The sequence below is a fragment of the Ixodes scapularis genome, unplaced genomic scaffold, assembly GCF_016920785.2.
Source record: "Ixodes scapularis isolate PalLabHiFi unplaced genomic scaffold, ASM1692078v2 PGA_scaffold3__209_contigs__length_174095766, whole genome shotgun sequence".
Classification (NCBI taxonomy): Eukaryota; Metazoa; Arthropoda; class Arachnida; order Ixodida; family Ixodidae; genus Ixodes; species Ixodes scapularis.
Window position 1 is genome coordinate 47,259,772 of NW_024609868.1, and position 23,307 is coordinate 47,283,078.

The window sequence follows — 23,307 nt, forward strand, 5'->3', positions numbered from 1 at the left end:
CAGACTTCAAGGACGCCGAGCGGATGCTGCGCCAAGGACGACTGAGAGACCGTATCAAGATCGACAAACAGTCTGCTAAGGGCGAATACACTCGCTGGGAACGCTTCTGCCTCAGGAGACTGCGAACCGAAACCAGTATGGTGCCTGCAGGAAGAGCCTGTTTCGACCGCCACAGAAAGAAGGCAGCCACCAGACAATCTAGGACATTACAAGAAGAGGAGCTCGCCCCCAACGACCCGGAAGAGGGAATACCCGCTACCGAGTTGCACCTTACCCTCCCCCCCCCCCCCCCCCCAAACATGCACACACGTACACACTCCCCCGCCTCGCTCCCGGTCATACGAGTACTTCCCCAAAAAGAGAAATGGAAAGTGTTTTGAATCGAAAGACAGGTTGCGGTTTGGTAGTCTTGTGCTACTGCTACCTTACGCACGGTTGGACTGCTTTTGACTCGGATAGATTGAAAGTAGTTCGAGTTTTGGTTATTGCTATAGACAAAAGTTGGCCTTGCCCCCCCCCCCCTGCCCTGCTCCCTGCCCCCCCCCCCCCCCCCCCCCCGCTTCCCCCCGGGCTCTTAGGTGTTTCGTGGTCTTGTTTGCGGCTCTTGGGCCGGGTCAGCCTGGCCACCTTTGGGCTAGACCAACGTGCTAAATACTATATTCACTAAAAGTCTTAGATAGGTCGGGCGGGTCAACTCCAGAGAATTTTATTACCGCTCTACAACCAATACGATTAATGAAAAATGTGCAAATCCGAGGTGCCCCTAGCGGCTCAGATGAATTCTGGAAAACATTTGTCAATAAAGATTTCAGAATTTTAGTTTTGGTTTTCTCCATCGGACCGCGGAATTGCGCCACGCCCATTAACGCAGCGGGTGTAGCACGATTGCTCCGCGTGCAGAATCCCTGTCGCAAAAGCCCAGCGTCATTAGCCCCACGTTTCGAAAACCCCACATTCAATTACCCCGTCCCGTAGTCTCCACGTGCCAAAAGCCCCGTCCTCACGACCCCGTCCCACCCCCTTCCCACTTCAACCAGGATTGTCCTATGTTCCATGTCCCATGTTCAGGGTCTACTAAAGGTATTTTAAGTGAAAGAAACAACAAAATAAGGTTGACTTGAACTGCCGAAAAACGTAGGATGACGTACAAGCGGCTAATTAGATAAATCTGCATGCACTCCTCTGTCATAGAGGCATACTCAGACGTAGAATTATAGACTTTATCTATCTGCTGGGGTTTAACAGTTTTGACAGAACCCACTTCGTCAGAACCGTGAATCTGCGCGTGCGTCAGAATCAACGAAAGCTTCGGTTCAATGCTTATTGAGTGTTTTGCCAGTGACTACTATATTGTTGCTAGTTTTTACTTCTAACGTCGAAAGACGTGAATGTATTTAGTGCACGCCTGAAGAGCGGGAAGTTTTATCCAGGTACTCCTTCCTTGAGTCCCGGCTACAGCATAATTACGTTACACAAGCTCGCGTGCACACTAACTGGGTCTTAGTTAAAAGCGGAATGCTCTGTTGTTACGTTGAGGACCCGGCAACCTACACGGGGGATTCGCGTCATGGGCTTCTGAAACTGGGGCTTTTGAAAGTGGGGCAAAAAGGACGGGGCGTTTGCCGCGGGGCATTTGACACGGGGCTTTTGACATTGGGTGCTTTCGTCCACCACCCAACGCAGCGCACCTCGCCCAGTCTTCGTAGGTTGACCGACGTGTGCGTCTGATGCATTAAGTATATATTTCCTTTCTCGTTACTTTATCTCACGGTAACTGATTCAAGGCGAGGGCAAGTCACGTTGCTTTAGCGGAACTAAACCTCATCACGATCAGTGTACACTACTTTATATGCACCGTCTCCATGTGGGTGTTTCTTTTTGACATCGCCAGACTTCAAGGAGGGCCAGCACGAAGATTAACATCGGGCTCTCACAATGTTTTTATGCCGTGTTTTATGAATCGTTCTTAAGCCACGTTCTCTCACTTTCATTGCCGCGATTTAGCTGTCTTCCTCTTTCCCGAACTTTGCGTGGCTTGCCTCCTCCTTGATTCAGTTGCATTGGGTGGATCGGCGGCCGAGTGGGCTAGCGCCCACCAGCTGGGAGCACGTGGAGTGAAAGCTCGCTCTGCAGAACCCAAGGATCCTGGGTTAAATGGGCTGTGCAACGACATTGGGTAGGAATATTTCTTACTTTACACCAGCTTTCTGCTGGGAACCAAGAATACTCGAACGCAACACCACCGACCAAGAAGCGCCTTCGTCGCGGCGGAATTCAAAAGGATGAAAGCGGAGCTTTTCTTTCAGTCTCTCCTTCCAGAGCCACCGTTTGCTCCTTCGCGAAATTTGATGACGGAGCTGTGGGGACAATGGCAACAGTATACGATACCCGGGAATGCGTCATCGAGCTTTGCGGTGCTGATATTCAAATGCTGCTCACACAGTAGACGCGAAGAATGCGTACGCATTCGATCTGGGCTCGTGACAATTGATGCCTCGACATGCATTCAGGTAATGGCCCGTGCCCAATCGCTGCAACAACGACAATAGCCGAGCCATAACAATGTCTGGAACTCAGCGCATGTCCTGTGCTTTGCCAACCCCAGCCTGTGGCTATAATCAACATTGGCGGCATATAATCGGCTCCAGATCACGTGGCCGCTGGTTCTGGCTGCGAGTTGAGGGGGTGAACGCTGCTCGTTTTTCTTTAATTTTTTTCTGGATCTTCTATTGCGTGGGGTGAAAAACGATCGCATGTTTTATAAATCATTAACGTCAAGGATCCGTTTTAAGCGGTATTTGCGCAAAGTACTAAAATTGTTGCATCGCACCTTGTGGGGTTTTCTTTTCGGAGGAGGTCCCTCTATACTAATAATCCCGCCCGATCGGTATGCGCTCCGCCCGTCACCCAGGGAGTGACATACAGCAACGAGAAGACAGCGAATGGGTTAACTGTACCTCTCGGTTGCCCGTCGTCGAGAGCCGGTAGTCCAGGCCCGCCGACCTTTGTTGTCGCCCGTCGATCAGAGCTCACAGTCGGGGTCCGTGTCCAGGCCTGCGGATCGCCTTTCCCACGCCAGCGCTGCGTAGGCTGGCTGTCCCGGGCTATCAATGCCCGAGTCTCGCTGCGGAACCACCCCGGGATCGTCATAGCCCAGGTCATATGGCCCGGGCTCGCCGTTTCCACCGGTCTTGCTCCAGACCTCGCTGGTGGACCGCTCCGGGGTTCGTTATGGGCCAGGCTAGGCAGCCCCGGCTCCGTCGTTCTTTGTCCAGCTTCCAGCCTCGCTCAGCTCGCACTGTCTCGCCCAGCTCGTGCCTTCTCCGCCGGCCGCCTGTCACGTGCCCTCTGCCTCGTCTTTCACCCCCGGCTCCCACACTCTCCCCCCCTCAAGGCCCGGACTTCGGGGGACTTCATGGGCCTCAGGGAGCCGCTGGGTTTCATGGGCGGCCGCTGTTGCTGTTGCCGGAGTGGCCACGTTGCAGCATCCGAAAGCGGCGTAGGTGGTGGTGGCTAGCGAAGCCGGCAGACAATGCCGACCTGTCTGTCGCTCGCTGTCCCACTCACCGCGATGCAGCAGGGGGCTTGCTCTAAGCTGGTCCGGCCGACACAGATGGACTTGCCCCGTTCCGCTTAGAGGTCACAGCGGGCTTAGAACTGCCCGCCTGAACCGTTCGTCAGGCCGAACAACTGTCAGCCACCCTGAGCACTTGGGAAAACGAATGGTCCCGTCTTCCCTCCCGATGGGCTTCCTGGGTTACGCCGTCTGTATACGGCCGTCTTTCCAAGAAGCTATTCTGCGCAGAACAAACTGTAAAAACAACGCACAGCGAACAAATACTCTGCCGCAGAATGTGGCAGTGGCCATAGCCTCTACCGCCACATAGCTTGCCGACGGGTTCGTGTACCATGCGGCCAACTCAGCAAGTCTGCATTCCAGAGCTCGCTTGTGGGTCGCTGAGAACAGGGGATTTCTTGTGTCCTACCGCAACCTCATGCTATACGCCTTCCCCATCGCGACGACGGTAGTATCCTTTCAAGTCAGCGATGTGAACCGGGCAAGCCTCCTGGTTTGTATCTCGCCGAGTAAGCCTAGAAATAAGACACGACGCTCGCGTCTTTATACCTCGGGTGCCCCTCTCACCTCGGAGCAAGCGATGCGGCAAAACCACTAGCTGCGTTGCTCAAAGCGTGAGTTTCCTTCAGAACAGGTAACGATGGCGTAAACCCAGTCCATCTTTTGCGCAAGCGAAGGGATCCAAAGCCTGTGGCGGGATGACCAAATACCATACCCGCAATTCCGCAACGGCTACATATACCATGTGCTACTCGATGTAAGCGTCAGCGTCCCATTCCGTCCACGTGCCTACGAGCTCTAGGGACTGCTCGGTCCTCGGAGGGGGCGGTAGCTCAGCGAGCAAGCCCGCTTAAACCGTTCACGCCTTAAGGCAAGCTGGACAACTACAAGCCACCTAAATGTCTACCGCCTCATCCCCGGCCAGGTCGTGACGCGACATAACTTATTAAAAGTCTTGCTGTCACTGCCACGACCGGCCAGAGTGAAGCCGAGAAATTATCCTATAAAACACCTCGCAGCTTTCTCGGAACGACCCCCTCAAGGGAGAGTCGTCCCTCTGCCCTTCGTCGGTTGTTGGAGTGACGCGAAGCAACTAGCCGTCTTGGCCCAGCGGTTACGAATCATACTGCTCCTTAACTCGCCTGCCAGCGTTCCCGGTGTCAACTGCAATTTACGCCAGTTTACCCAACACCCGCTGACAATCTCGACCGCCAGTGTTCCCGGTGTCGACTGCAATTCCCGCAATCTTTCCGACACCCACTGACAAAACCTCATCTGCACCCCGGGCCTCGACAAGCGCTTGCTTGCCTACCGCATCACTCCAAGCCTAAATCCTAAATATGGAATAAGTCCTGGCTGTGTTCCCTCCTGCCAGTCGCTATCCTGCCTTCCAGCGAACATGCCGTGGCTCTCCTCTGCCTCCGAAGACGACTTTCTTACATCTTAACCGCGCTCCTCGTGTTCCCCCCGGTTGGGTCACCTTCTGCCAACCACTATTCTGGGGTACCCGAGAACGCGCGTCCGCAACCTCGTCCTTCGAGACCTTTAAGTACTCGATTCGAGGAGACACCTGCTGAGCTCTGCTGTGAGACAAGTCACCAAAATTCCAACATACTTTGTCTCAACGGGCATCGTTAGCGTTAGTGAACAACCCGCTTAACGAATCCATGGGACTCTCTGGGGACGACTAGAAGCAGAGGCATACCGAACGGGCCCCACGTTGGATGCGCCATTTTAGATGTGGGGATTCTTTATGGGGGACCCAGGGAGTTACACACTGCAACGAGAAGACAGCGAATGGGTTAACTGTACCTCTCGGTTGCCCGTCGTCGAGAGCCAGTAGTCCAGGCCCGCCGACCTTTGTTGTCGCCCGTCGATCAGAGCTCACAGTCGGGGTCCGTGTCCAGGCCTGCGGATCGCCTTTCCCACGCCAGCGCTGCGTAGGCTGGCTGTCCCGGGCTATCAATGCCCGAGTCTCGCTGCGGAACCACCCCGGGATCGTCATAGCCCAGGTCATATGGCCCGGGCTCGCCGTTTCCACCGGTCTTGCTCCAGACCTCGCTGGTGGACCGCTCCGGGGTTCGTTATGGGCCAGGCTAGGCAGCCCCGGCTCCGTCGTTCTTTGTCCAGCTTCCAGCCTCGCTCAGCTCGCACTGTCTCGCCCAGCTCGTGCCTTCTCCGCCGGCCGCCTGTCACGTGCCCTCTGCCTCGTCTTTCACCCCCGGCTCCCACAACCTTTAAATCCCCACCCCTGCCTGTTTTGATCCGGTTGCGTGCGGTAAAATAATTGGGGTTGTGTGAATATTTATACAGCGTGTAGATGGTCAACCATTTCAAAGTTGCGACGATTCACTCGCTGTAGATTAGCAGTTTAGACAGTGCAGTTTAACCGCTAGCCTGGAATCTTTAACGTGCTCCACAGAGTAGTGATACACGACCGCACGCGGGTGCGATGCTGATCCAGATCTAAACGAGCAGGGGTGGGGATTGAACCCAGGATCGCTGGGTTCTGCAGCGCGAGCTTTCGCTCCACGTGCTCCGAGCTGGTATGCGCTAGACTACTCGACCACCGATCACCCCCGGTGTGCGATCGCGTATCATACTGCGTTGTGCACGGTAAAGACCCCACGCTAGCGGTTGTACTGCACTGGCTAAATTGCTTATCTACAGTGGGTATGAATGTAGCCATGTTCTGGCAGACTAAACTCCTTCTGTAAAAACAACTAAGGACTAATTTGTTTGCTTGTTAGTTTGTTCAGTTACCGTTTGATAAATTCTCAAGAAGAGAAGTGTAATTACTGCATTAGATGCACACGTATGTCTACCTACGAAGATTCGCCGAGCTACGCTGCGTTAAGGGGCGTGCTCGTGCCACGCGCCGGTCGTTGGCCCCTGCCGGCAGTCGTGGACGCCGGGCGAACAAAATCTAGCTCGCCTAGATCGGCGGCGAACAACCCGTGGTGCGAGCCCACCCTGAGAGCCCGACCTGCATGCGGAGCTGCGTGCATGCAACTCGTTTGTTAAAAATAAAAACAAAAAACCTTTGCGTTATTTACGAAGAAAAGACTACAAATAAATCGCGGTTGAACCTAATATTTACAATAAGGCGTTGACCAGTGCATTTTATTTCAGATAATTGTTCTTTCAGTTTCAGCTAGAAAGTTCGCGCTGCAGGCGTGACGCTTGCAGCGCGAGCTTTCTAGCAACGTTGAGAGGTGAGCGTCTTGTGAACCTCCTGCGTACACGCGCAACCAAAGCACGCCGGAAGGCAGCGTGTGCTGCACGTTCTGCGCGCTCTCGCAGGATGTTCCTTGGCAGTGCGTAACCTAGCATATGGTCTATTACATATTTTCTTGTGTAATGCGAGAGAATCGCTAATTCGGTAACGAACTGCTGCAATTCGCCGCGTTTTTGTTCACGAATATGAATAAAGAATAACTGGAAGCTGATATTTTTTTTCTAGAATAACGAGAAAAAAAAATTAACATGTTCATCCAGCGGAAAAATACAGACAAAGTTCAACCGCAAGCACGCTAGCTCTTACACGTGCCACACACACAAAGTCTTGCCCTTTTCCAGATGCTCAACGGTCTTCCCTCAGATGTACTTGATCTTTCAATTGTTATTCTTTATTTGACTTTTTGTACTGCACCCTAGCAAAACGTCGTTCGCCGGTTTGCTTTGTGGGCTCGGACAGAATCCGCGTGTAGCTCGCTAAAACGCAGACCTTTAGCAAAGAAATCAAGAGGGATATTTATTTTCGACACCGCATTGAATACATCAAACGGTGTTTTCGATCGTTTGGATTATTCGTGTAAGCCCTGCTAATTATAAAACAAAAAGCCAAAGAATGGATTACAATTTCTCAGCTACCCACAGAAAAAGAAAAAAAATCGAACTCTCCGGACGAACCCAACGAGTTCTCAGGGTGAAAATGTTCAGTACTAAAACCTGCATAACTAAGACGAAATGTGAATACAGTGCTTTGCTCTCCATTCCCCTTCACATTTTCAAGGTGTTGTGTCTCCCCGCTGTCGGCGCGGAAAAATTTGAATGCTGGTTTTGGCGTGACATAAATTTGCCATTTTCTAAGAAATAACGAATAGAGAACTGGGAGAGCAAAGCACAAATATTCCGAAAACGTGTTTCGGGGGGGGGGGGGGGGGGGGCAATTTAAACTGGTTTAACAGGAAATCAAACTGGTGCAAATGGTAGCCAGACTGGTCTAACTAATAACCCTATTGATCAAACTGGTCACCAGATTTCCTTCTAACTGGTCACCAGATGGACCGAACCGGTCAGCAGATTGGCCAAACTGGTCACCAGACTGGCCGAAATGGTCCAACTGGTAACCAGATTGACATGCCTGGTCTAACGGGTTACCAGTTTGATCCCCCTTTCTCACTTTATTTATTGGTTTTCTCACTTTGATTTATTTGCTTTCAAATAATTACGGCATGATCAGGCGTTTAGTTTTTACTAAAAGATTCATCCGCTGAGCCGTTCAAATTACTGTCAAAGGTATGACATTGCTGAAAAAAAATCAACATGTTGGGAATGTTTTTTATTGCTTAGGCGGTCACCGAGAAATTACGTGCGTTCAAAACGACCAGTATAAAAGACGGAAACGCAGAGCTCGAAAGTAGGGATCGGGTTAGTGTGCTGTTGTATTGATGTTTGTGTGTGCCGTGAATGTGTATGCGCTCAATGTACGTTCAGCTGATGCTGTAGTAGGCCGCCTCGGTGGCTCCAAGGCGAGAGGCATGTGGCGGGTTCGAATCAAGGCCTAGGTGCCCGCAATATGACGGAGGCTTATTGTGCAGGAGGCGCCGTGTAACCGAGCTTTTGGTTGTTGCACGTCCAAAAATCCCCAGGTGGTCCAAAGGCGTGCCAGATGCCCGTCGTTGGTTTGGCACGTAAAACACCCCAAATTCGACTGATGCGGTAGTTGGCGTATTCTGTCTACATAGTGTATAATAAAGATTTCCGAAGCGCATTGGTGGCGCGAACAAATGAAAATATTTTTTGTCAAACCAATGTGACAAGTCAACCAGCGTGATCAGTTCAACCACCATGACCAGTTCAACCATCAACCAGTATGACCAGTTCAACCGCCATGACCAGTTAATCATTGTGACCAGTTTCGCCAAGGGTATACGTCGAACAAAGTTCTGGAATTAAGGACTCCAAGCACGTTTATTGCGTTCTTTGCGTATAAAAAAAAGTCGACTTTTACACCCCCGACCATAAATTACAATTAAAAATAACCCACATAAGTATATACTTCATAAATAAAACGACTGAACATCTAAGAAATTTCTAACGCGAACATTTCTTCAAAGCAGCTTTTCAGTTTGTCATCCTCTATGCTGTTTAACTTTCGTTTGCTTGCCGATTGCACCTTCTTCTTGCTCCAAGCGTTTATTTACAACCACAGCGTTAAGAGTGTTTCTTTCTTCTTGAATAAAGGCAAGTATAAAGACGCAGTGGAAAGGCGAGAAGTATGATATTTCATAATTTCAGCTGGGAAAAGAAAACGAACAAACGCAGAAAAAACTTTAATGAACAGCATAAAGCAAATGTTTCCGCTTAACATTTCGGACCGATAGCAACATTAAGGAGTGACCTCCGCGGGGGTTCACAGGAGGTAATAGGCGGCACTAAAATGTCAACAACGCCACTGTTATGATGTTAAAAAAAAAAGACCTATCATTGGTCTTGGGATTGTTAGCGTCATTCAGTGACGTGCGCGCCTGGTTGGTGCTTGCTAGCTCGTGGGTATATATATCGGCGAAGGATTGTGAGATCTGTTACTTACAGCCCTGAAGTTTCAGAGCAAGGATCTACCAGCCATGAGGACTGCGTTCACCTGTGCGCTTTTGGCGATTTCGTTTCTAGGAAGCCCGTGTTTGTCCAGCGAAGACGGTCTCGAGCAAGGTTCCATTGTGGAAACTACTACACAAAATCTCTACGAACGTCATTATAGAAATCATCCTGGATTGTGCGGTAAGTGTAATTGAATCGCATGTTGTGATTAGGCCTTTTTACGTTTTGTTTGTTTAAATAAATAAAAGATAAATCGATAGCAATGCAGTGCATCGAAATTTTTCCATAGCGATCAATGCAAAGATTCTATAGATGTGTACAGAAATAGCAGTTTGTCTCGCGCAAACACTAAGATAAGAAAATTAATGTTGCACGGAGTGAGATGCAGTGAGAGTGCAAACATATTTTGTGCAGGGAGCAAAAGATAGGTTTGCACTGCGCCTGATTTAAAGAAAAAAACGCGCTTTATGAGTACAGAATTTAGCTGTACCCAATTGCCGAAATTGAACTTAGCATGTTCATTTATTTATTCATTGCTTTTCATTCAGATTGATGGCTCAAATAACAAATTCTCTCGTGAATTGTTTGGAATCTAAATAATTAAGATTAGATAAAGCATGCAAATATACTTTCCGTTTTAAACGCATATAATCATGTCTACAACGTTTAAAATGTTTATCAATATCTTTTTTGTGTGTGTATCAGGGGCACAGTATAGGAATTCAAGCCATGCGGAAGCCGTTTACAACTGCACGCTCAATCATTTGCCCCCAGTCGTGAGTCTATCTTGTGACAATTTTCTCTTTTTTTGGCTTAGAAAATATCATATATCGTGACTGGAGTCACCACGCTCTATCTAAAATGGGCCGTAAAAATCCGCGCCTTCACGTAGCAATCTAAACTTTGCGTCATTGGTATATTTCACAGGTCGGTCTTGTCTTGTAAAATTAGAGAGCGTGGCTCCATTTCTGTAAAAGCAGGACCAAGAAACTTGCCAGGGTCAACGGCGGGCGGCGACGCAGACGACCAAGTCGAGTTGCGGGGCGCGTTTGGGGCTCTTATTGATAGATGGCGCTGCCTCCTTATCGCGACTAGAGTTCCTGTATAGGCTCCCTACGGGAGCCAGAGTTGCGCGTTTGATTCCACGTGCCGCGTGCCGCCCTCGCCGCTATTCGCCGAGATCCGATCACGTGAGGAGCCGTATCAAGTGTCGTGCAGCAAAGTAGACGTTGCACGCGTCCCGGCTTACGTTCCCCGGCTTTTGAGCCCGCCGCGCGCCTCCAACGCGCGGCGGTGCTATTCGCCGAATTCAGTCACCTGAGGAGCTGTATCCACATGCCATGCATGAACGCGCAACTCTGGCTCCCGTAGGGAGCCTATACAGGAACTCTAATCGCGACTAAATCACTGGATAATATTCGCGACTGCACGCGACCACCGTGGTTCATTAAAATTAACATATCTTTTTTTTCTACTGAACAATAAATGCAGACAATAAAAGCAGAACTTAAAGTAAAAAAGAAAAAAAGCGGCGGCTTAGCTCGGCTGTGCCAGGATATACGTAGCGTGAGCTTATGCGCACAAAATGAGAGGCGCTATCAAGCGGCTCCGGTGCAGCGTCAGACTTGGCTACTGCGCAGCGGAGGCGCACAGCTGGGCACGCGGCGGCGCCAGTGCGTCTGCCGCGGTTATGACGTCACTCCTCTGGAATGCGCAGACCGGCGAGGCGCGCGCGGCGGCGGCTCCGGCGCGCCAGCTGTGCACCGTGTGACGTTACTGCTCCTCGCGCATGCGCAGCATGGCTCTTTGGGAGCCACGCGAAACTGCTCAATTTCGGTCAGTGTAGCTCACGCTACAAAACTCAACGTGTTTGTATAACGACGGCGCTTTGCGCTTTTGCTGCCAACGGATTTCAACTGCGTGTCGTCTGCTTTCTTTCGCTGGTCGGCTACACCTTCCGACGCTGCTCCGACGTCATCTATCAATACGCGCGCTAAAGGCACCCCGCAACTCGACTCGGTAGTCGGTGTCGCCGTCCGCCGCTAACCCTGGCAAGTTTTTTGGCCATATTTTACAGAAAGGGAGCTACGCTTTGTAATTTTACAACAACAAAAAAAAAAAAATAACAAAAAAACAACAACAAACAAACGACTTGTGAAATACACTTTGACGACATCGTTGGCTCCTTACCGTCTCCAGAAAATTGGACCAATGAAAATAGGTAATTGTATGGAGATTCCAGATATTACTATTATTACCCTTTTTAGGCGCGTTGTGCATTATATATTGACAAAGACATCACATATTTGGGTGTAGGAGACGTAATACAGCAATTATTGTACAGAAACGCCGTCTGACTGCGCCCCCTGGTGTCAGCTCCCTTGCGCAGAAAGAGGGGCCTGTATTTTATATTTTATATATATTTTATATTTTATATTATATTTTAAAAGGGAAAGCGGCGGTCCATGAATGTAATATAGGGCCTTTTTTAGAATGCCTAGAGGCCGTAGATAAATAGGCGATCAATCCACTCAAACAATAAGTACTCGCGCATTATCAGTCAGGGTCTTGGTTTGCTTGGGCGCCGATTAGGGGGGGGGGGGGGGGGGTGTTTGGGGGTGTTCTTGGGAGCATTACCCTCCTAGCCTCGCCGGAAATTTCCCAATATAAACAAACAAAGCCCCCCCCCCCCCCCTCCCCCCGGGCACCCAAAAGGAACTCATCGGGAAGGCAGATACGCTCAGTCTGGAAACCTTCCCTTCCCCCTCCAAGGAAATTGAAGACTTTTCGCCTATGTTGGTATGGCCTATGCTCGTGCTTGAGTCACTTGTCTAAAGGCGTTGGAACTGTCCGGGAGAAAGGGGGCTTTTACCTTAAAAGCGGCACTTCCAACAAGCATACATTGTGGCCTTCTGTTTTCTTTTCTGTAATTTATTTTAACGATAATACTTGTTATTTCATCAGATTGTCTATCCATAGTTTTTATAGTTTATTGAATAGCACTTTAAAATTATTTATTGTTTGTTATTGTAAATTTATATTCGGCTAAAAAGGTCACCTTATAAATGCCTAATCGACTAGATGTAATAAAGGGCTTCACGCCAGGCTACCGCCACCTACGTCAAATAGGCACACAGAACAACCAAAAATATTACTTGTCTAAGGATTGATTCGCTGACAAGCTGAATGATTTTCTTAAATGTCGAGGCATCTAAAGTAAACAGCTGATATTGCAAAAATCTACAAGCAGTCTTGCGAATCTGCTAATTGGGACAGAATTTCTAAAAAAAAGAATAACAACAACACAAAAATTGTCGCTCCTCTCTGCTGAGTTCGTTGCAGGTATTGCGCCTTGAAATGTTGAAATGTGTGCCACCTGGCTTAGAGACCTAGTGGCGTATTCAAAGTAAACTAGCACATACTTTACGATCTTCTTGGTGCACATACATTATGATGCAAATTTGTAGCTGTTATTTTGTTCTTTCTTTTGCAGGTGAATGAAACCTGGGAAAGAATTAGGCATCGAATTAACAAAACCATACCTGAGTTCGTAAATTTGATTTGCAACTTTGTAAGTAGATACCGATTGTTTGGATAAACACCTTGATCTACAAGGGCTTGTTTCATGCACAGTGCTAGCTGCTTTTAAATACTTCCGCGATTGAAAGACCAACATGGCAGAAAAAACTTAGATCTATTTCTGTATTTTACTTATTCAACGTGTCATGTTCTACGAATTCTGGATTCTTTTTAATCTAGACATCCAATAGTGAGCTCCTTAACTATCTTGGCTTTTGAATTTATTTCGTAAAGCAAAGGCATTTATTTGTTTTGAACCTTTTTCGGTGGCAAAATTTGCAACACGCGCAGCTCAGCGTGCAATCTTCAAAGCGTAGTGAAGTATGCGCGCCTACATCGCCTCGAAATGCGAGCAAAATACCAGGTATATTCTGAAAGTCGAGAATCCATTAACTGTATCTGTTTTTACATATATTAGCGCGAAAAATTGACGCCTGTTAAAAAAAAAAAAAGATGCATAGAAAACAGCAACATAGAGTTGCTTTTTATTATTAGGTAATTACTCGGGGACGGAAATTCAGGCATTAATTTCTAGACGATAATAATCATCTGTAGAGATCTTATATAATGTTGGTCTTATTATTTGCATCCAAGCAGTAGTTAAAGACAAAACCACAATCAAACGGCCTACGTGATTCACATTTTTTGTGGTATTTTCATTTGCTCTGCAATCGAAATTTTATTTTTTAAAACATAGGATGCTTTTTAACGGAACCTTAAAATCGCAGATATATGTTCGCCCGTCCTTCTGATTGATAGCATGACTTCCCGCGACTCGACGCCACGCTAACTACACACCAATTCAGTTTCCACCGTAAGTTTTGCGAAGAAAAGAACATCACGCGACTGATACACCAATTCACTTTCCCGCTAAATTTAGCAGGGATAGCGAACGTCAGATGACTCACACAACCATTCAACATCCTCGCTATATTTTGCAGGGAAATTTACGTCGCCTATCCAATGCACCAATTCAGTTTACCCACTAAATTTAGCGGATAAACTGAAACTATCCTCCAGCTACATTTAAGGGGGAAATGAATAAACAATAGATTCTTCACTCTCTCCAATACGACAATTAAATATTTTCTAAAGAAGTTTAAACGACCTATGCTTAAATGCTGCACTCCTTGCACTCCAATACTTTGAGATGTCACTGTCATTTTCTTCTCCTTCCATTTCACATGTTAAGATTGAACAGCGCATTCGGTGCCAGAGTTCGGTGCGTGTTTTGCATTCACGTGCCCTCAAACTCCACAAATAGTCAATAAAAAGAGGCAATGAAAAGAAAAAAAAGGTAATCGTTGAAGGCGTAGTGTGACGATTACTATCGATTACATTGGTGGACGATATACTATATTTTTGTCTCTCTCTCTCGCTTACAATATATATATATATATATATATATATATATATATATATATGGGTATATTTTTTAAGTTTAAAAAATTTGTCTTAAAAAAGGAAAGACGTTTACAACTGCCTATAATGCCCAATCAAAACGCAGCTTTTGAGGAGGAGGAGGGGAGGGTATGCCCCTCGTCCTCATCCCTACCCTCTCCTCCTCGTCTCTTGAGGTATTTCGATTCTGCGATATACCGGGCTAAACCAATCTGAAAAAAAATATATATATGTATAAATATAATAAAGAGGCTGACATATTTGTTTTTTCTTCTGCGCAGACTGTTGCGATGCCTGATGACTTCTACTTAGTTTATATGGTAAGTTGGCGACACACTTCGGAAATCAAAGATAATATATTATATAAATAATAACGTGTATTTTTGTGTCCAAAAGCAACTGGTAGGTATTCACTTTAATGCAAAAATAAAACACATGTAACAAAAAAAGAAAAAAGAGAGAACGAGGGTAAATTAAACAAGGAAACGATAAATGTAATTTCTTGGGACAAAAATGAGCTATATCTCATATCCTGGTGCGTCGACAAAAATATTTTCGTCCGATTTCTCTTTCAACTTACTCCACTTGTTCTTCCTCGTTCTCATGCAACTTCTTCTCATTGGTACTTAGTCATTGTTGACAGATATGCAGCACCTCGAGGTATTTATGCTGTCCACTCTTCGTGTTTACTTTTATGTCACTGACACATACGTGGAGTTACGGAAATATCTTGCTTATTCTGACGCAGCGTCTTTCAAAAATAAAAAAAGGGTAATCTATCATAAAAGTCAAAGTTTTCTTTTTCAATACGTTGACTCAGTTATACAATTATAGCGGTATACATATGTTGTAAGAACGAGGGTATTAGCGTGAGAACTATAGAAAGAGATGAGTTAGCACTGTAAGGAGTGAAGTCAGGGCATGGAGTTGAAATCGGAGACGACGGAAATAAAATGACACGACAACCATCGTGCTCTTTCCCCGTCCCTTTATACCTGTAGTCTCTTGTTTTAACTATGTGTAACTTAAACCAGCTCGCCTGTTTATTAACATTATCACCAGAAGTCAGAACGACCTTTGTACTGGTTTTGCCGTTCCACTGGCAGGAGCAAAGTACTTGGTGTTAAAAAAGTTAAAAAAAAGGTATTTAATTATTTTTTTTTTATATTTTTTGATATGTGCATATAAAGAAATATTTATAAATAACTAAATATGTACTAATGCAACTGTTATAAAAAAGCTTCTTAATTTCGGAACAAAACATCGGAACAGTATATACGTTCCATGAACTTCTTGTTATTCTCACTGTAGTCGGGCTTTTTTCCCATCGAGTAAAACTATGTTTGTATAGGCTGCGGAGTGATTAGTGCGAAGATTTTATTTACCTTACACTATTTCTGTCTAACGACTGTGCAAATTCCTTCGATATAGGGGTCAAATGGAAACTCATACTCTGAAGAGGACGAAGAGAGCACAGACACTGACAAAGACAGTAAAACGGGGTCTTCTGCTGCAGTTCAAGTTACAGAAAAGCTAATAATAGAAGCAGAGAAAAACTGCACGGCGGATATAACTGGTTGGACCACTGAAGCCCCGACCACGCTGGAACCTACGGAGACTGAATTTGAGGAAATTTCCTGAGGCATCATCTGCCGAAGTGTCACCCGGTTATTTTACCGCGTGGTTTTGATGCCCGTGCAAGCACAGTTCTGATGCGGATGGCGCGGTGCTTTGTCAAGCTTGATTTAAATAAAATTCGATAAAGACAACAAAAAGGTTTCCATCTTTCTCTTATTTGGAATCTGTAAAAATTGACGACGCATTAGGAAAAAAAAAAAAATCAAAGCTGTTCATTTTGGCTATTTGAAACAAAAAAATCAATTAACAAAATAATACTATAACACATACAGAAATGATAACTATATGCATTTATGAAACGTAACTTTTCATTGCACCAGTGTTTATTCTGGTAAGTTTTCGATTCAATAAAAAAAAATGATGCCGAAATCGCTGCTGCCGCTACGCTAATTCGCGACGAAAACCGTTAGCGTTTAGCAGAGGTTCCGATTTAGAGGAAGATGGGAATTCCAACTTCGCAACGGTCCGTAGACTGTTGTCTTGGGAGGTCCAGTCTGTACTTCCGGGCAACGTTACTCTGGGGGTGGGCGGCTTCGGATGTAGCCACCGCAGATTCCCCCAGATCCGACTTCCTCTTCTGTTCTTACCTCCTTCCATACTGTTGTCTGCGAAGCGCCAATCTTTCTACCGGGTTTGGCGGTTTCGAGCAAACGTCGTTATCGTTGCGCCGCGGTTTTACGTTGTCGCGTACGTTGTGCATACTGGGGAAATTAAACCATGTGCCTATTGGCGACTCCAGCGAAATCGCCGCCGCGTAGCGACAACGCCGAGAAGCTCAGGAGAGGAAGTCGTTTCGACTCTGTCGTCTGCTATCGCTGCTTGGTTCTCATAGGCATGCATAAAAACAAACATCGTTCCCAGTAATTATTTTTATGCTTCCGTCGTGTCATTTCTATGCACTGACTAGAGGAAGGTTTCTACTGTCGAAAAATCGCTTTGCTTTCATATGTCACACCGATTTTACGCTGCAATGCAAGAAATTTATGGTGGTTCGCGTGCTGAGCGGCGAAAAGGACCTCCTTTCGTCCGCCATTTCTAGGGAGGCTCAAGTGAGGGTGGGTGCAACTGCTAGATCGGCGATCACGGGACATGGACGCCATTTAATTGCTAAATTTTGCTGGGAGTCTATGGGGCAAAGGGTCGTTTTCTTTCCTAACTCGGGTCATAAACGCCTATTAAGGTGCTTGAATAATTTACACAAGGTATAAATGATTACTTTTTCATAGCCACCAGTTTTGTTGCGATAGGTTAAGTATTTTTTTAACGCGAAAAATGGTAAATTCCGCCATCTTGGACGTTGCTGCTTGTCTGGCAACTTTGCTTTCTCCGCTCGACGTTTGCAATTCTCGGAGCGAGAAGGAAGCGAAAGAGGCTGCGCCAAGGCGCTCGTTGCTTGCAATGGGATGCGAGAGGAGGAAAGGCGCATGGAGCAACAGAGTTGCAACAGAGCGGGCGCCTGCTCTCGTGCAGGCAACACTGGCGCATATCCTTTCTCGAATCCTCTCCCTCAGGAGCCGCCACTAAATTGCAAACGCTCTCCAGGTTTTGAGTTGCGCCCACCCTCACTACAGCCTCCCTAGCCATTTCGCCTGACCAGCGCGCCCCCTATAGTTCGCTGGAGTCGCGAATACTCCTCGGTACCATCGTAAGGGTGCGCGTCAACAGCGGTGCGTCATTCGAAGCGTGCGAGGCCACTCTCGCTCTTACGTAGGAGGGAAAGTGGACGTAACGAGCGAACGAAGGGAGCGTAAGAGCACGGCAGGGAACAGCGCCGGGGCCTCACGAAGGCAGTCCAGTCGAGTCCAAACCCCGACCGTCCAAACCAAAGACGGCTGCGAGCAGCAAAACAATAAATGCTTATGCTTAAAAAAAAAAAAAAAAAAAGAAAACCGGAACAGCATGCAAACTTACGTACCAGTGTGAAATCTCCACGGGTCAGCACACATATCTTCACCTCTTTAGAGAAAGAGGAACCTGCGACTTTCCTCCTCTAAAATTATAATAATTCGAATAATAATGTTAACTCTTTATTTGTTCATTGCACAGTGTTGGCGCTGAGAAAAAATATATATTAACATCGATAGCCCTTACAAAAATGTTCTATCATCGGCTATAGAAAATCCTTTGTATAACCGGCTATTGAGGAGATCAGACCGTGGCACCCCAAGCGGCTAGCTTTTGAACTACACGGATGGGGAATACAAATAACAATAGAGAGTTTTAGGGAACCGGAACAAAATACGATCGATAAACAAAAACGATCGATACCTTAGATCGGGCGTGTGGACCGATCGTGTGCCCTGAAACGGCTTTGGGGGATCCGTATTTGCAGACCATTGCAGACGATCGGTACAGGTCGCGCCCCCTGGCAACGGAAACCTGCATCCGCCTCATCGTGAAAAGACAAATTTGCGTGTGTTTGTACAAATCGCAGAAACTCAAGTAAATAAAGATCGCACCCTAAATATATAGAAAACCTAAAATATTGTATACCTACTTATAGTTCGTCTCGTTTTTTTACTAGAATGAATGCGCTTCCGTAATACAAAACCTGGCGCACCACGGCGTGTCGCCCCTAGCACGGCGAAGTTAAAGCCCCTCGATGTGTTTGCGCTTGTCGTGCAAGTAGCGTCAAATGCGCGAGTGCACGAGGCCCATGTCTCGAGCGGCCCTTGGAAGCAAATGGCGGCGCAGCACTGAAATGAGCGGGCCTTGGAAGCGAATGGCGGCGGAGCACCCGCTCATGGCACGTGTCTCGCGCGCTTCCACAACAATGGTTGGCGGTACTTGTAAAAACGCTTTTATCAAGGGGCTTTAGGCGAAGTTCTAAAATGTTCGTCTGCTAAAGAAGCAGACGAGCTTTCCGACAACAATGGCGCTCGATCTTTTTGACCATGACTTGGAGTTGGCTCTATACAGCGAAAGCAATTTAGAAAAAGTGATTTTGTACGACTGTCTGTGCACTAAGTGTGGCGTGAGTCTCTTTTGAACTTCCCGTTTTATATAAGCGAGGCACGAACGCGCGTGCCGTGGGGCCCGTGACTTGTGCAGGGGCACGAGGGAATAAACATTCTTTTTGGTTTGCCGTGACACGGAGTCAGTCGCATTTCTTTCGGGTGCCACCGAGCACCGATACACTAAGAGAAGGCGCTTGTTGGCGGCAAGGCATAGGACGTTCAACTTGGCGTAGCTTTTGAATATACAAAAAAGTTGTGATACCAGGGATGATGTGCCAGCGTATTTTTTTTTTTTTTCAGTTTATCAGATTTATATACTTGGGGAATAAAATAATGCCTCGACCGTACATGGTAGCTTGTTTTCTAATAAATCATGCGTTCTCAGCGGGCAAGCTTTGTTGTTTTACATCAGCCAAATATGATGTTTACATTAACCACGTCCAGATATGCTGAAACGGTGCCGAAAGCAAACTCGATTTGGCTCAAGAACACGCTCGCGCGAGCTTATCATCAACATTCGAAGTCGTCTGCTAGCGATCCTGTCTCTTTCCCTCGAGGCCCAATGCAGGATCGAATATTAAGAAAGCTATGGACAAATAAAACTAGAAATATTAAATCTCGAAAAAAATACAAAAATAACCAAAATATACACACTTTCTCAAGTTGATGCGGTCAGTTTTCTTGTACAAAGATAATTCAATTCAATTTTCAATTTAATTCAATTTTTATTTTCAGATCAAGTCATACAAAATAAAGAGCTGGCCCACAAAAGCAGCATTTTGCTTGTATGGGGGGCCAGGCGACCAGCTAGAATAATTGTTATTACAAAAAAAAAAACACTCCGCAGCACAAAAAAAAATGAAAGAAACCTAAAATTAGCAGCACAAATGAATACAAAAAGGAAAACTTTAGAGCATGAAATATAGGTGTTTATAGCCAAGTCTACTTGCGCAACCATGAAATAAAAGTACGAAATATCTCCAACGGTTAGGCTACGATATCTACAGCTCAGATGCTTGACACCAATTCCTTAGTTTCCTTTTCAGTACCCTAGTGGATTCTATATTCATAAGGTACTCTGGGAGTTCGTTAAATAAGGAAGGAATGTAATGACTTCTGTTTTTCTTTCCATACAGTGTGTATATTTTTGGAATGACGTATCTTACAGTACGTCTCAAATCTCCATTTTTATTTACGAGGAGGTCAATCCGTTCCTTCGCTCCTCGCAACGAGAAGTTCTTTTTCAACGCTGCGTCATTCCAAAGGGCTGGAGCGAAAAAGGAGTAGCGCCTAGCACCTCCCGAAGTAGAAAGATGTTGTCTACTACTGTAAATCGCTTGCGAGGAGGAGGCGGAGGGACGGAGATAGATGCGGCGCTCATGTTGCTCTCTTACGATCACGTTCGTACGCCCGCGTACCCATCGTTGCGCCGTGTACGGTACGACCACGAAGAAAATATAAAGCAAAACCTGTAACTTTACTGCTGTGCACCTATTAAAACTATCACCCAATATTCAAAGGGCTCGTTTTATAGGATATATGTGATCAGCATTTGTACAGAAATTTTTAATTCATGCAGCATTTTTAAACTAAAAGATATCCAGAGCCATGATGCAGAAGGCTGTTGCTCACTCTGTTGCCGCTACAGAAAATCCTCAGTCATAACAGCAGCAGTAAAAAACGGGTGATAAGTGCTCGAAATGCACATTCAATGTTTGTAAAAAAAAAAAAAAAAAACTTATAAAATGTAAAAAAAAAAAAAAAAAAAATGTTGGGCCAACGGGATTTGAACTCTCCACTGTCGCTCCGCTACGAGTTCAAGAAATCGGCGTTCCAATCTACTGAGCTACCAAGCCAACGACTTTCGCTTACACTAAACACTAATTTATTTCAATTAAAGAAGTCGAATTGCGTTTTGGTCTTTATACTTTTTCTTATTTGCTGACTCAAACTTTGTTGATTTGCTGTCACACATGGCGCTCCTGCCAGGCACTGCCACGAGTTATTTACTTCATGTTTGGAGCCACGGCACCCTCCCTCCGCCAGCGAAAGAGCCGTTCTGCACACCAAGCGAGACTGTCCATGTCGACCATTGGCCGTACCGGTCGTGCCTTACGGTTCGGCCAGCGCATTACGGTAAAATCGCAGAAGACAGGCGCATGCGCAGTTCGTACCGGAGGGCCCATCGTACCGTATCGGATGTGCCAAAACGGTTCCCTAAAACTCTCTATTGACTTATCGCTCAGCTGACAGAACCGAACTGTCGCGTCAGCGTTCGGCTGGAGTTCATGTTCTCTGGTCGCCAGAGGGGTTGGAGGGACTCTTTTGTTACCACTCTGGCCTGCATAAAGAATGCAGCCTGCACGGTATATATGCCCAGCTCAGCACAAAAGCTGAAGTGGGTCAAGCTCGCATTCTCTTACGGCTGCTTTCGGGAGAGATCCGGCACTAACAAAAACATCACTTCGTTTATTGTTAGTAGTTTTACGTCAAGACGTGAACATGCCCACAAGGGCTGTGGACATGTCCACAGGCCTTGTGTTGAGTAAACACTGAGGTATGCGGACATAAGTCAGAGCACTTGCAATAGTTCGATCTCCTCGCTAATAGTTACTACGATAGTTTGCATAATGTCACAACAGAACACTTATCATCTATGGGAGATACGAATGTTTATTTGATTCTGTGCTGCATTTCACCTAATCTTCAAAAAGCTCCAGGTTGGCTATATTCATAATACCTTTTTCGTGCGTCTTTTTTTTTACGATATTAGGATAAGAGGTCACTGATATTTGGCAACTTCCAGTAATGGTGGTACCGCGGTGTAATCGCGCTCCCTAGCTCCTGGATGATCGGCTTCATAGTAAAGGTGGTTGTTTACGCCTTCCAGACGATTAAGTATAAAGTAAGATTCTTATGCAGCTCGTTTTTTCACAAAATTAGAATCACTGCCGTCGATGTGTGGGGTACGTTACCGTTGCCTCACACGGCATTTAGCTGAAGAACTCTGAGGGATCCTATCTTCTCATTTACCAACGTCTCAACTAAGGTACGGCTTGTGTTCAGAGTGGTTTGGCGATATTTGCCGGCTAAAAAATATTTATATCATATATTCACATCCACTGATTTTATTCGAGGTTTAATTATCTGTATTACAATTTTTATAGCTTTGCGATTCTAACAGCGTCGGACTCCGGCTGAAGCAACGAAGTTCTGCACTTTGACGAGGGCAGAGAGCTGTGCCGTTTTTCTAAAAAAGCACACAGTGCAGTGCGTTAGGCATTCGTGAGTGTCTTAATTGAATGGGTATTCAGTGCGGCGGACGACATATTCACTGAGAAACAAAGCAAGACCTCCGACGAGACTTTCGACAGCTAGCGGTTGCTCAAGGTCACAGAAGTGTGGCTGGTGGCAACAGTAAACGCTTCCATAACAAGCGCGTGTTTTCCCACGTAGCACGAAAACGCTCTGGGAACATTCCGGGAATGTTCAAAATAACATACACAACATTCTTGGAATGTTGAAGATTTACGTAAGAACATTCTATCAACGTTGTCAGAATGTGGCGCAGGCACTTATCGCTACATTCGGGGAATGTCTTCAAAGGGATATTCTTAGACCGTTCTGAGAACGACATAGAACATTACCAGGTCATTCAATCAACATTGAAACATCCTAACAAGGTTCTAAGAACGTTCTCAGTACATCCAAAGAACTTCTGCAACATTCTCTGAATGTTGCTAATTTACGTAAGAACATTCTATCGACGTTGTCAGAATGTGGCGCAGGCACTTATCACTACATTCGGGGAATGTTTTCTAGTTGATATTTTTAGAACATTCTGAGCACGACAGAACATTTAATCACCATTCTAACAAGGTTTTAAGAACGTTCCCAAAACATCCATAGAACGTCTGCAACATTCTCTGAGGAACGTTTACAAAGATTCCACAATTATAGCTTACTTACGTTACAGCCCCACTGAGCCGTACTACATATATTGATATAATAAATCTCAAAGAGCGAACAATATTTTTAATCGAAATATATTTTTTCTAGGCCTAGAACAACCTAGCCGCTTTACCAGCGCATTGGCCACAGCCTGTACTATAACGGCAGTTTACTCCTACTTATCAAAACGTGCGGCATACATAACCGTTTACTCACTCGGAGCATAAGAACAGATACCTACGGCATCCCACACTCAAGCAGGACATACCTTCTTCAAGGCATTAAATCCGAGATGCTAAAAATCGGGTCTATTCAAAACTGCCCCTCTACATAGTGAGTGCAAAACTCATTATCAAATTTTGAAGACCATTGCTTTTC

The 23,307-nt window shown here is 46.2% G+C and overlaps 1 protein-coding gene across 2 annotated transcripts in view; it reads left to right on the forward strand.

Annotated features, from left to right (window-relative positions):
- The first annotated feature begins 9,429 nt into the window (after positions 1-9,429).
- LOC115313346 overlaps positions 9,430-23,307 on the forward strand; it is a 202,049-nt gene continuing 188,171 nt past the window's right edge. Inside the window, exons 1-5 of one of the 2 annotated variants that reach the window (XM_029972297.3) lie at positions 9,430-9,583; positions 10,109-10,179; positions 12,897-12,974; positions 14,665-14,703; positions 15,815-16,024. In XM_029972297.3, the coding sequence (XP_029828157.2) occupies positions 9,430-9,583; positions 10,109-10,179; positions 12,897-12,974; positions 14,665-14,703; positions 15,815-16,024 (552 nt within the window). Of the gene's footprint in view, positions 9,584-10,108; positions 10,180-12,896; positions 12,975-14,664; positions 14,704-15,814; positions 16,025-23,307 lie in introns of those variants that run through there. The other variant, XM_042292418.1, reaches the window with a different exon arrangement.